Here is a 14932-nt window from a genome sequence, read left to right on the forward strand (position 1 = left end):
TGCGGGACACCACAGCTGGTGGGGAGTTTGGGCGCCGTGAAGTTCTCAAGTTTGACAGCCTGGAAACGGTCATTCAGAAAGGATTTAATCCAACCGAGGGCTATGCCTCGCAGGCCAGCCTGTTCGACACGGTGTAATAAGATGGTATGGTCCACCGTGTCGAACGCTGCCGACAAGTCCAGGAGCACCAAGGCCTGATGTATGCCCTTATCGGCATTGGACCTCATAGTGTCCAGGACTGCTAGGATCACCGACTCAGTAGAGTGTGCCTGGCGGAAGCCGGCTTGATTGGGTTCTAGAAAATCGGATGTCTCTATGAAACTCGAGATACAACTAGCAACATGGGCTTCTAGCATCTTTGCACCAAAAGGGAGAAGCGATATAGGTCGATAATGTGAAAGGTTTGAGGGGTCGGCCCCGGATTTCTTTATTAATGGGACCAACGTAGCGTTTTTGAACGCATTAGGGACTATTCCTTGTGATAGGGATTCATTCAGGAGAGGGATTATTCCTTGGGGTATTGTCGAGTAGACTTCTTTTAGTATGTGCGGAGGGCAAGGATCGTTGGGAGAACCGGAAGTGACTCGGTTCATTAATTCTCGTAGTTTCAGTTGATCTATCAGAGGAATAGCTGCGAGTTCGTAGAGATTTCTAACGCTATCTACACTTCCTGCAGAAGTCATGCAGGGTTGGATGCTGTTTTTTATATTATCAATCTTATCCTTAAAGAAGTCATTGAGTTGATTGCATAGCATTTGCATGGGAACTTGAGAGGGAGAGGTTCTGGTATCATTACATAGGTCGTTAACGACCCTGAAGATTTCTCTGGTTTTATTTTGAGCGTTAGATATTTTTTCAGAGAAAAAAAGTGCTTTTGCAGATAAGATAGAATTTTTGTACTTTCTGCGGGCAGCTGTATATGATAATCTGTCTTTGACAGAGGACCCATGTCTCCATTTTCTCTCTAATTGGCGCAATTCTAATTTTTGGTTTTTAAGGTCTGCGGTGAACCATCTATGTGCATCCATGCGGCGAGCACGTGAGAAGTTGGTTAAAGGGACATGCTCGTACCTGGCCGCCAGGAGCCAATTGGTAAGATCTTTATCCATGATGTTGATGTCTGGGGAGAGAGCTGGGAGAGAGTTGGTCAAGGTAGACAAGAACTCTTGTTTGTTTAATGAGCTCCATTTCCTTGCTAGCCCCCCTGCGGAGGCGGGGGCGTTTAAATGGCCGAGAAAGGTGATGAGGAATTGAAGCTGATGGTGATCCGACCATATGCAGGGCGTTATCGTTGGAGTGGATAATGGGACATTACGGGACCATATTTGGTCTAAAATATGTCCCTTTTCGTGGGTAGGAGTCAGAACTGATTGAGAAAAGTTCATATGGGAAAAGAGCTCAAAGAGTTCTATGGCCTGGGGTCCTGCTTCTGGATCATTGTACCAGTAATTTAAGTCTCCGATTAGCAAGACTTTGTCGTAATTGATGATTAGGCTGGCCATTTGTTCAGACAGGGATGCGGGAAATGTAGGCATAGATTTAGGTGGGCGATAAATCAGAACCAGTACCATGGTACCTTTATCTGAATCTGCTTTAATTACTAGGTTTTCCGTGTCTGGCAGGACCAGAGGGGGTAGAGTGGTGAATGTATGGTCTTTATGGATAATTGCAGCAACGCCCCCTCCAGGTTTTCCTGGTTCTCTGTTTGTCAGCAGAATATAATAGTCTGCTGGTAGGGCTGTAAGAATGTCCGGTAAGGAATCCGTTGTGAGCCATGTTTCAGATAGAAATAGAATATCTGGTCTGTCGGATTTGAGTAGTAGGAAGATGTCTAGTTGGTGTTTGACTAAAGATCTGGTGTTAAGATATAGACAACGGAGAGTCAAAGTGTTTGGGCTTGGGGGAGGGCTAGTAGAGGTGGGGCGTAGTAGTATGGAGTGGGAATCCTCCTCCATTAAATGGCGAGGATAGATGTTGTTAGTCTTTAAGCGGGAGAGTGTGGTGAAATCGAGGTTGGGAATGCCAGAGTGTTGCAGAGAAAGGAGTTCAGCCGATGTGTAGCTATTGATTTCTCCATTCTGCCTGGTCCCTGGGCCCGGCCAGGCGCGGACGGGCGCAGACGGGCTTGCCTTAGGCGCGCCCGCTGCGCTCGTCCGCTGCGCGTCCTTGCGAGGCACATGGTTATAGGGAGCTATGGGGGCGTGGCCTCGCGGTAGTGGGCGTGGCTCGTGCGAGTCCCGGGGAGGTGTCGGCAAGAGGGAAAGAGCCCCCGCGTCAGTGCTAGACTCCGCTGCACAGGTGGGTCTGGGAGGTGCCTTGTCAAATCAGGTGCCCAAGGAACAGTGGTGAATTAAAAGGAACACAGTTTTCACAATACAATGTTAAAATAACGATTAACAAATCTCCTGACTTTTCGCCTCAGGAGTCTGGGCTTCTCTAGTCGCGCTCGAAATCAGCGCGGTTTTTATGGCGTCACGATTGGGGGCGTGGCCTCGCGGTAGTGGGCGTGGCTCGTGCGAGTCCCGGGGAGGTGTCGGCAAGAGGGAAAGAGCCCCCGCGTCAGCGCTAGACTCCGCTGCACAGGTGGGTCTGGGAGGTGCCAGAGGTGTTCCATCATGATGGCTCCATGTAGAGCTGTCTAAAATTGAGTCTTCTTGAGTGAGGTGAGCGAACCTCAATAATCCTTAACTACATATTGAGGTGCTGCCATCTACAGTAGAAGTGATGTGTCTTCAAAATCTTTGCTACGTCATTGTCATAGCTAAGGCCCAGGATATTGTCCATGGTTGATATACTATTATAAGGTAAAGTTGACTGGTGTACGATTACGTCTTAGAAACAATTATTAGTATATCAGTCCCATGGCCCAGCCGTCATGCATATAATCATAGAAAATGCAGAGACAAGGAGTAATGAAGGTCCAGACTAAGCACTCCCATATTTAACTACCAATAATCATTGAGTATGCTAAACTTAATGAAAGCAGCAAGTCCATGATTGAAGGGTCCCCTCTGATGGTAATGATACTAACTGAATTTGTAGCAGAGATCATTGAAAGTAGAGAAGGACTGCCATTGAAATTGCTGCATAGTGAGGTGAATAATGTGCCACGTCTGGGTGGGAGGGCCGGATGTGGGGGGGGAACTGTTGGGGATAGTTTGAATATTATGTAGAGTTACAAATACGTGGTTATCATAATATTAAAGCAAATATGGCTGTCCTTGTAGTAGATTACTGGATCTACGCTGTTTGGTTACACCGCTAGATGCCTTGCTATTGTGGGGTATTTCTATAAGAAGGGACCACTCCGTTAAATCTGTTTCGTGTTCTATCTACTGGCCGTTTTTTGTTCCTAATATTCGGCCTATTTCTGGTCTCCCAAGATCCTCCTTTAATTCTGCATTCTGCCAGCACCCTCCTACCCAATAGTTGTCCAGGACCACGTCCACCACCACCACCACTATATCCACCACGTCCACCACCACATCCACCACCAACATGTCCACCACCACGTCCACCACCTCCACGTCCACCACCACCATGTTCACCAGCACGTCCACCACCATTTCAACCACCACCACGTCCCCCACCAACACATCCACCACCACCACCACGTCCACCACAACAATGTCCACCACCACATCCACCATGTCCACCACCACGTCCCCCACCACCATGTCCACCACACCACCACCACGTCCACCACCACTACCACATCCACCACCACCACAATGTCCACATCCACCACCACCACCATGTCCACCGCCGCCACCAAATCCACCACGTCCACCACCACCACCACCACGTCCACCACCACCATCACCACGTCCACCACCACCACATCCACCATCACCAAATCCACCACCACCACATCCACCACCATCACATCCACCACCACATCCACCACCACCATGTCCACCACCACGTCCACCACCAACACGTTCACCACCACCCCACCACATGCACAACCACCACGTCCACCACCACCACCATCATGTCCACCACCACATCTACTACCACTACCAAGTCCACCACCAACACCATGTCCACAACCATCACCACATCCACCACGTCCACCACCACCACCACGTTCACCAGCACATCAACAACCACCACCACCACCACATCCTCCACTACCACGTCCACCACCATGTCCCCCACCACCACCACGTCCTCCACCACCACCAAGTCTACCACCCCCACCATGTCCACCACCACATCCACCACCATCACATCCACCACCATGTCCACCACCACCTCCAAGTCCACCACCACCACATCCACCATGTCTACCACCACGTGCACCACCGCCATGTCCACCACACCACCACTACGTCCACCACCACCATGTCCACCACCACCACCACGTTCACCACCACATTCACCAACACCACCATGTCAACCACCACATCCACCACCATGTCCACCATGTCAACCACCACCACCACGTCCACCAAGTCCACCACCACCACGTCTACCACCATCGCCACATCCACATCCACCACCACCACATCCACAACCATCATCACCAAATCCACCACCACCATGTTCACCACCACATCCACCACCACCCCCAGGTCCACCACCCCTACGTCCACCACCACCACATCCACCACCACCACCAAGTCCACCACTACATCCACCACCACGTCCACCACCACCATGTCCACCACCACCATGTCCACCACACCACCATCACGTCCACCACCACCATGTCCACCAACATGTCCACTACCATGTTCACCAACACCACCACGTCCACCACCACCACCATGTCCACCACCACCACCATGTCCAACATGTCCACCACCACCACCACATCCACCACGTCCACCACCATGACCACGTCCTCCACCACCACCATCACCACATCCACCACCACCGCATCCACCATCACCAAATCCACCACCACCACATCCACCACCATCACATCCACCACCACATCCACCATCACCACATCCACCACATTTACCACCACCACGTCCACCACCACCACCACATCCACCACCACCTCGTTCACCACCATCACCAGGTCCACCACCACCATGTCTACCACCTCCACCACCACCATGTCCACCACCACCACCACATCCACCACCAACATGTCCACCACCACCCCCACCACATCCACCACCACCACCACCACCATCATGTCCACTGCCACCACATCTACTACCACCGCCAAGTCCACCACCAACACCATGTCCACCACCACCACCATGTCGACCACCACCACGTCCACCACCACCACGTCCACCAGCACGTCAACAACCATCACCACATCCACCACGTCCACCACCACCACCACGTCCACCATCACCACATCCACCACCACCACATCCACCACCACCACATCCACCACCACCGCATTCACCACCATCACATCCACCACCACATCCACCATGTCCACCACATTTACCACCACAGCATCCACCACCACCACCACATCCACCACCACCTCATCCACCACCATCACCACATCTACCACCACCATGTCTACCACCACCACCACCACCATGTCAACCACCACCACCACATCCACCACCAACATGTCCACCACTACCGCCATCATGTCCACCACCATCTCCACCACATCTACTACCACCACCAAGGCCACCACCACCACCATGTCCACCACCACCACCATGTCCACCACCACCACCACGTCCACCAGCACATCAACAACCACCACCATCTCCACCACAACCACATCCACCACTACCATGTCCACAACCACCATGTCCCCCACCACCACCACGTCCTCCACCACCACCAAGTCTACCACCACCACCATGTACCACCACCACGTCTACCACCACCATCACCACATCCACTACCACATCCACCATGTCCACCACCACATCTACCACCACGTCCACCACCACCATGTCCACCACATTCACCACCACCACGTCCACCACCACCACCACATTCACCACTACCTCGTCCACCACCATCACACCTCCACCACCACCATGTCCACCACCATGTCCACACCACCACGTCCACCACCACCATGTCTACCACCACCACCACCACCACGTCCACCAGCACCACATCCACCACCACCCCCACCGCATCCACCACCACCACATCTACCACCACCACCATGTCCACCACCACCACCATGTCCACCACCACGTCCACCATGTCCTCCACCACCATCAAGTCTACCACCACCATGTCCACCACCACCATGTCCACCACCACCATCACCACATCCACCACCACGTCCACCATGTCCACCACCACATCCACCACCATGTCCACCACCACTTCCATGACCACCACCAGCACCATGTCCACCACATACACCACCACCACATCCACCACATCCACCACCACCATGTCCACCACCACGTCCACCACCACCACCACCAAGTCCACCACCACGTCCACCACCACCACCACCTCCACCACCACCACCACCATATCCACCACCGGGTTCACCACCACCACATCCACCACCACTGTGTCCACAACCACCACCACCACCACGTCCATCACCACATCCACCACCTTGTCCACCACCGCATCCACCACCATGTCCATCACCACCACCACGTCCACCACCACCGAGTCCAACACCACCACCATGTCCAACACCACATCCACCACCACCATGTCCACCACATCCACCACCACCACCACGTCTACCACCACTGCCACCTCGACCACCATGTCCACCACCACATCCACCATCACGTCCACCACCACCACCATGTCCACCACCACCATATCCACCACCACCATGTCCACCACCAACACGTCCACCACCACCATGTAGACCACCACCACGTCCACCACCACCACGTCCACCATCACCATGTACACCACCACGTCCACCACTACCGCGTCCTCCACCACCACCACATCCACCAACACCACATCCACCACCTCATTCACCACCACCATGTCCACCACCACCACGTCCACCACCACCACATCCACCACCACATCCACTACCACCATGTCCACCACCACATCCACCACCACCACCACGTCCACCACATACACCACCACCACATCCACCAACACCACATCCACCACCACCACGTCCACCACAATGTCTACCACCACCACATCCACCATCACATCCACATCCACAACCACCACATCCACCACCACCAAGTCCACCACCACCACGTCCACCACCACCATGTCCACCACCACCATGTCCACCACCACCACATCCACCACCACCACCATGTCCACCAACACCACCAACACGTCCACCACCAAGTCCACCACCACCACCACCACATCCACCACCACATCCACCACCACCACATCCACCACCACCACACCCACCACGTCCACCACCACCACCTCCACCACCACCACATCCATCACCACCACCACATCCAGCACCCCACCACGTTCACCACCCCCACCACATCCACCACCAACACCATGTCCACCACCACCGCCACCCATGACAGGTAAAGTGTCACTGAAGGGCAGGGGTAAAAGGAGTGTCAACCCCGGCTGTACATGGAACGTTTAAGGATGCATTGGGTGTGAGACAACCGGAATAGGGGCTAGAAGTATTACACCAGACCCAAGATACACTTTGAGGAGGCTCAATGTCACAGGGGCTCCTGTAAAAGCACTCGCAGCATCTCTACCTCACGGTAGCATACCCACATGAGCCACTCACTTAAAACAAGCATTGGCATAGCCAATAGGTCTCGCCTTTGGGACTTTATAAGTGTTTAGCAATGCAACACTTGATTTTGTTGCACCAAAGATATTGTGCTGGATAACTAAACACTTATAAGGTCCCAAAGGTGAGACCTATTTGCTATGAAAATGCTTGTTACAAAGGGAACAGAGATTGGTGGTCCATTTAAAAACCCACATTAATGCGTGAAATTCTTTTAGGTGATGTGTCACATCAATGATCCCCACTTGGTAAACTTCCCTCTCTGTCAACTTCTGCATCTATAATTCACAACGTACCTTGACCACGAAGATACCAGTCAATAGCTGGGATTGCTGGACGGTCTGCGAACTCCACAGCAGATTGCACTAAGGATTCCTTGACGACTTGGTAGCCATTGAGAATCACCATTGGGGTGCGACCAATAAAGATGGTGCATATGTCACCATATTTTCTGTGAATCTGAGAAGAGAGAGAACCAAACAAAAATCTATCGAGGTTTAGCCCAAAAAAATTGTTCATGTAGAATTAATAAGCATGTCTGCAATGTACACCAATGCAGGAATTATTCTGTGGTAACCATTGAGCACTTCACTGGCCCTTCTTTGGTATAAGTAAAATGGAGGAGAGCCAATATTCCTGGTATAAGACTCAATGACTCCAGTTTATTCACAAGTCTGTGCAATAGGTTCTCAACACACTGCACTATATCACAGGTCAAACAATAGCCAAGTGGCTGACTATTTATACACTGGATCCTTTTGTGAAGTCTAATTTTGACTGCAAATATTAGGATATGGCCAGCAGCAATCCTATGCACAGGAAAAAGTGACAAGTATGGTCTGGGCGAAGTGAGGCCACAGACAGTTATTCAATACTACTGTATTCTTTCAATTATTCTTTATTTTATATTGATGCAGATCTGTCACATATTTGCACAGGGTTCTAAATCCATATATAGCTCACCTATATTTGCCCGGGAGCTTAAGCTCCCGGGCATAACTAACAGTTATGCACAGGAAAAATGCATATCGAATGAATTCTCTTCCAGGTCTAGCCAGGATCAATAAAGCATAACTCACAGGCACACACTGGTTACCGGCAGCCACAGTCAATCGTCCTATGGGCATTCATCCCATGGTCAATAACTGTGTATGCTGGGACACAATCAAAGATACCAGCATTAACAAGAAACATGAATGTGGTCAATCACATATCAGTAGGCTATGTATCATGGAGAATTTGCAGTCTTTGACATTGCTTGGAAGGGCCCATGTGGAAAGACAGAGGATCAGAGACACTTGTTACCTGGAATCGACCCTGAAAAAACTGAAGTGCAGCCATAAGGTACGCCGTAATCACAGGCCTCAAGCATACATGCCCTACAGTGTTTGCCCAGATGCAACATAGAGTAGCCAGTGCATGCCATTCCTCCTCATTCAGGGTAAATAGTCTATAGGGTCTGCTCAATAGTGAACATAGGAGCAGTCCAAGAACAGGTATTGTTTATAGGTCTTCAGCCTAAATACTATACAGTAACGGAGGAGCAGGCAAAGTCCATGTATGGGTGATCGGCAGCCTGAACAAGAACTCTATATGGTACATCCAGGGGCAAAAAAGTGGGAACACCAGGGCTAAGTGGTTTATAGGCAGCTGGTATAAATGCCTCAGCATTGAAAGATGGACTCATTGACACATGATTGATACAGGCAGCCTCAATCAGTGCCCTTTCGGGTCAATCTGGGTGCGACATAGTAGCATCTCTTATGTATGTAATGCTTACCTCTATAGGGATAAGTGATCAGTGGGGATTAGTGATTGCGGCATTCCGGCAATAACAAAGTGGGCGCTTGACACACACTGGACTATGAAAAGTTGGCACTAGACTACTACTGTGGCAGACTAAAAGGAGTATTTTAAATGATCTGAAGATGTAAGGCAAGGATAGGTGTGTCAAAGTGCAAGGGTGAGGTCATAGCCCCCTCCAGCACCTTGACGCCCAACATGGATACGCCAGGAGGAGATGACAAGATGGGTGGACGCAGGAGTCTAGGGCTTGTGGGATGTGGCACACTCTCCACCCCCCATCCAAATGGTGAGGCTGAGAATCAGGAGACCGAAGGAACTCCAGATCACTTGGACTTCGTTCTGAGAACATCTTTGGAATTTAGCTTGGATGAACAATGGATCAGCCTCTGTAAGAGACGACCCTGTGAATGATAAGTGTAGTTTGAAGGAAGAGGTGCAGCTGTAGGGAGCTGAAGAAGCAACTGTAACCTTGGTGTGATGCACTCCCATGAGCAAAGGGATAACAGCTGTTTGTGTGAGGTGACCCTTTTTCCGCAAGATTTAAATAAACTTGCACATACACACCAGTGGCTGTAGAATTTCCAGGGTACTTCAGCAGCCACTACTTGCCCAGACACAGACCAATGGTGAATGGTTCATGAGATCTGACCCTGCTAAGAGCATCTATCACATGCCCCAGGTCGTTGATGTTGCATGATAAGTGGTGCCTTTGGGGTCAAGTGCTACTATTGGGATTGGATGGTTGCAGATGCTTTTGTAGATATATATATTTTTTTTTTAGAATTTACTTTGACAGTCTATGAATTGAATCTTTATTTTGGGAATCTGAATGCCCTTGGTCTTTATTTTCACATGGGACTTCGAGAAGCATTACCTACAAGAAAGAATGAAAAATATGCAGATCTGAGAGAATTCACCAAAATGTTAAACACGATATCCCTCAAGATGAGTAACATATTTGGCTACCATCTTTTGCAATCTTGTACCTGATGTCCTTAATTTAGGCCAGGGGATTTATAAAACTACAAATGGATCTACAATGCTAAGGAATACAGACTAAACAACCAAAAATGGCCAAACTTCTTATTTTTGTCATTTTTCACTCTGTAGTTTTAATGTAGTGTAACAAGTTCACAAAAGGCTATGAGTACCTTTAACAGCCGACGTAACAAGGAATAATCTACATTAAAATAACAGAAGCCCTCAAATTAGCAAGCCTGTACACAAAAAAAAAACATTGTGAAAGAAACCTGCATTTAACCAATCTGTTGGGATGTGGCTAAAACCAAAATACATAGTATATAAAAAACAGAGCAACGAAATGCAAGTGCCATAATTAAAAAATCATATTGGGTTCAGACTGGGAGACCACAGAGATAACACGGTGCCTAGCAATGATTAGAATTGCCAAGGTTGATGCAACTTAGAGATGAAACATGAGGCAGATGGGCCTTTAATGAGAGATAAAGCATGAGGCAGATGGGCCTTTTTTAAATAAGAGCATTCTATTTCCACCCACTAGAGGCGCAATATTCCACATCAAATTGGAAAAATGGAAATACAAACATTGGAATGTAAGAGCAACAGGTCTATATCAGAAATGATATGCCCCCTCCCACCTTATTGGCTTGAGTAGAGGTTACAACTTTCGAGTCCTCCGATGGCACATCAAATAGCTGCACTCTTGGAGATGGAAGGCGTATGTTATTGGTTTAAAAGCTGTGTAAATATCATGTAATGCCAGACAACTGTAAACCTTAAAAAATACCCCCCTTGAAAGGCTATAATCAACAAGTACTGCATCGCCAATAGGTCTCACCTTTTCCACTACGGGTTTGTCCATGCCTTTTGCCCATAAAGTGCATCTTCAGCAAAAATGATTTATTTTTTCTGATGCTGTGCAGCATCAGCCAACAGAAAACAATACCCAAAAAGGCTTAGTAATGTGAGCGCATGCATGCTTGAGCATGTGTCATAACACTTTTGGAGGCTGTGTCAATATCTATATATTTGCATGCTTTATGGCATATGCATACACATTTTTTTTTTAAATATCTTTTATTGAATTCACAGGAGGAAAGAAAATGTGATTTGTACATTATACATGATCTCACATCTCGAGGATGTGTGCAATTGTCGCGGGGCGGATCACATAACACAGTGTTACATCACTTTATGCATTATAGCAGGATCACATCACATTCATTCCAGCCGTGTTGTCTCTGTAAAGAGGGGGGGGTGGTTATCAAACTTGGAGGTATGAAGCATGTGTCGTGGTGGGAACGTGTCGATGTGGCAGGGTCTCGTGGGTGTCGTCGTACTTTGCCTATGGTTGCTTGTCTAGTCCTGGGGGGGGGTGGTGGATCGCCAGCGGGGGGGTGCATGATGTGGGCGAGGTGTGGAGGGTGTCGCCTTGTCGATCAGGTGGAGTTGTTATCAGTAGGTGCAATAATGGCACAATCTGGTAGCTCGTGTCCATCCCCATCGGGGACGTCGGGGCTGTGGCCCATAGCGTCTATTCCGTTCAGTGCAACCTGGCCTCGTCTGGGGGAGGTGTCGTTCGGGGGATCTCCCGGTGTCTGGCATTCTCTATGGAAGGAGCTGAGCGTTTCGTCCCATAGAGCCGCGATTGGGAATTGTCGCAGTCCTGCTGTCTCCTCATTATGAAGGGTTATGCTTTCTGCTCTCGCCCAGTTGTCTAGGGAGGCGCGCCAGTGTTCCGTTAGGGGCGGGTCTGCTCGTTTCCAGTGTTTGGTGATTAGTCTCTTGGCCGTAAGGGGCCAAGGTCCCAAAAGCGGGAAGGGACTTTATTTTGTTTGGTCCTCTTGTAGAGGCCCAACAGGCACGCCTCCCATGTGTGCGGAATCGGCATGGCCATGCCCCGCTCGAGTAACGGCAACACTGACCGCCAGTATGCTTGAATCCGTGGGCACTGGCACAGCATATGTAGCAGGTCCGCCCCCTCCAGCGTACATCTCGGGCAACCTGCCGCGGCACCTGGGAAGTACTGGTTGATTCTATCTGGTGAGAGGTATGCTCTATGTAATATGTAAAACTGAATCAGTTTAAAGCGTGCGTTGCGGGGGATGTTTTTGGGACCCGCTAGCACCATTGCCCATTCCTTGTCCGTCCAGTCCCTCCCCCTGTCAACCGCCCACTTGTCACGCAAAGGTTGTAAAGTATATTGTGTATGTGACAATAGCGCTTGAGTCAGCCAGTGTACCACGTGTGAACCATTTCCCATTACGTGCAGGCATTGTATTAGCTGGTGTGTGGGAGGTTCCTCAGAGATGTTTCCCCATCGTTGTGTGTATGCCATGATAATGGAAGCGTGTTGTAAGAACTGTCCCGCCGGTATTCCCGTGTCGCCAGCTAGTGTCGCAAAAGGTATCAGGGCTCCATCGGCGTATAAGTCCGCCATGGTGTCCACTCCCGAGTGTGTCCAGTGTTCCAGTGCGGCTGCTGTGACTATGGTTGTGGTCTTGGGGGTGCCTAGGAGCAGGAGCGCTGGGGCGTATGGCTTAACAGTTTTTGTGAGTCGCAGGCTCCTGGCGTAGCATTTTGTGGCCACTGCTACATGTAGTTGTGACTGTTTCCTCGTTTGTGCCAGTGGGTGGAATAGTGAGTGTATCTGCAGGAGGGACAGCGTGCCCGCAGCTGTGGCCGTGTCCTCCAGGTTCTTGCCAGAGATCCAGGCCGCCACCCATTGTAGTTGTGCTGCCAGGTAATAGAGCTCTAGGTTTGGTACTGCAAGGCCACCTTCACCGACGGGCGTATATAATTTTTTCAGTGCCACTCTGGGCCTTCCAGTGTTCCAGATCAGATCTCTGATCATGGTTTCCAGTTCCTTGAAGGTGCAGACCTTGACGTATACTGGAATGTTGGCATAGTAATATAGGAGTCTGGGTAGAACAATCATTTTCGTTAATGTCACTCTGCTTGGCACATTGAGTGGGAGAGTCTTCCAAAAGGCGACCTGGGACCTTATGGATGTGATGGTGCGCATCAGGTTGCCATCCAGGATATCCGGGGCCGTCCTGTATATATAAATTCCTAGATATTTGAATGTGGTGTGGTGCCATGGTAGCCTCTCGCCATTGATTCTGAGTTCGTGTTCTGGAGCATCGGGTGCGAACGAGTACGCCCCCCGATTTGGCCCACTTCACCTTCAGGCCCGACATGTTCTCGAAGGATCGGAAGATGTCCGATAACTCCGGCGGTAAGCAGGTAAGGTCTCTAATATACAGGAGCAGGTCATCTGCGTATAGCGAGACAACGTGTGTGCCGTCCGCTAGTGGGATGCCCCAGCGTGTGCCTTTTCTGCGCAATATCTTGGCGAGGGGTTCTATCGCCAACGAGAAGGGCAGTGGGGACAGCGGACAGCCCTGCCTGGTGCCCCGTCGGACCTTAATGGCGTTGGACAGCAGCTTACCCGTGCGGACTCGTACCTCAGGGTTCCTGTACAGCAATCCGACCAACTCGATGTATTCGTCTCCTAGGTCGAACTTACGCAACACTGCCAGCAAATAGGGCCATTCGGCCGAATCGAACGCTTTTTCGAGGTCTAAAATTAAGCAGCCCGATCTCGGCCACCCTTGCACTGCATATTCCTGCACCCGAAACAGTCTCCTTATATTCTGGGAGGTGCATCTAGTGGGCACGAAGCCGTTCTGGTCACTGTGTACCAGGGTGGGCACCAGGGTTGCCAGTCGTTGGGCCAGGGTTGACGCCAGGATCTTGTAGTCCGTGTTCAAGAGTGCCAGAGGCCTATACGATCCGAGGAGTGTGTCATCCCTACCTGGTTTGAGAAGAGACACTAAGGTCGCCTCGTTCATCGACTGGGGCAAGGACGAGTCTTCTAGCGCCACTGAGTATACCCTGAGGAGCTCCGGGATCAGGATATCGGAGCAGGCTTTGTAGTATTCGGCTGGTAGCCCATCCGGGCCAGGGGCCTTGCCATTCGAGAGGGCGAAGATGGCTTCACGCAGCTCATCTGCTGCTATTGGTGACCCAAGGTCGTCTTGTTGGTCATCAGTTAGGGCAGGCAAGGTGACCTCATCCAGGTAAGCAGCAATGTTTGGTTGTAGATTTTGCAGACGCGACCTATACAGCGCACAGTAGTGTGCCACAAAGGCTTCGTGGATTTTCGCCTGGGTGTATACCACTGGGCCGTCAGTTGGATGGATCACTGTCACAGGTGACGTTCGCTCCTCGCGTTGTATCAGCCAAGCTAACAGTTTGCCGGGCTTATCCCCGGTGTGATGTGTGCGGGCCGAGTGGGCTGCATAATTAACGTGTTTCAGTCTATCAATCAGTTTGTCATGGTTCGCCCGCGCCTCCAGTAGTTTGGCGTTTGCGCCCTCAGCCGCTTCCCATTCCGCCTGCATCAGGTCTGACTCTAGGCGACTCAGATCTGTCTCTAACTGTCGTCGGGAATGGACCTGTGTGCCCAGACATTGC

General features: G+C 50.5%; 1 protein-coding gene across 1 annotated transcript in view; it reads right to left on the reverse strand.

The window, feature by feature from the left end:
* The window catches only part of LOC144798350 (cytochrome P450 2B1-like), a 243576-nt gene that overhangs the window by 159282 nt on the left and 69362 nt on the right, over positions 1-14932 (reverse strand). Inside the window, exon 3 of the mRNA XM_078669185.1 lies at positions 7963-8125. Within this exon, the coding sequence (XP_078525311.1) occupies positions 7963-8125 (163 nt within the window). The remainder of the gene's footprint in view (positions 1-7962; positions 8126-14932) is intronic.

The sequence above is a fragment of the Lissotriton helveticus genome, chromosome 12 (genome assembly GCF_964261635.1).
Source record: "Lissotriton helveticus chromosome 12, aLisHel1.1, whole genome shotgun sequence".
Taxonomy (NCBI): Eukaryota; Metazoa; Chordata; class Amphibia; order Caudata; family Salamandridae; genus Lissotriton; species Lissotriton helveticus.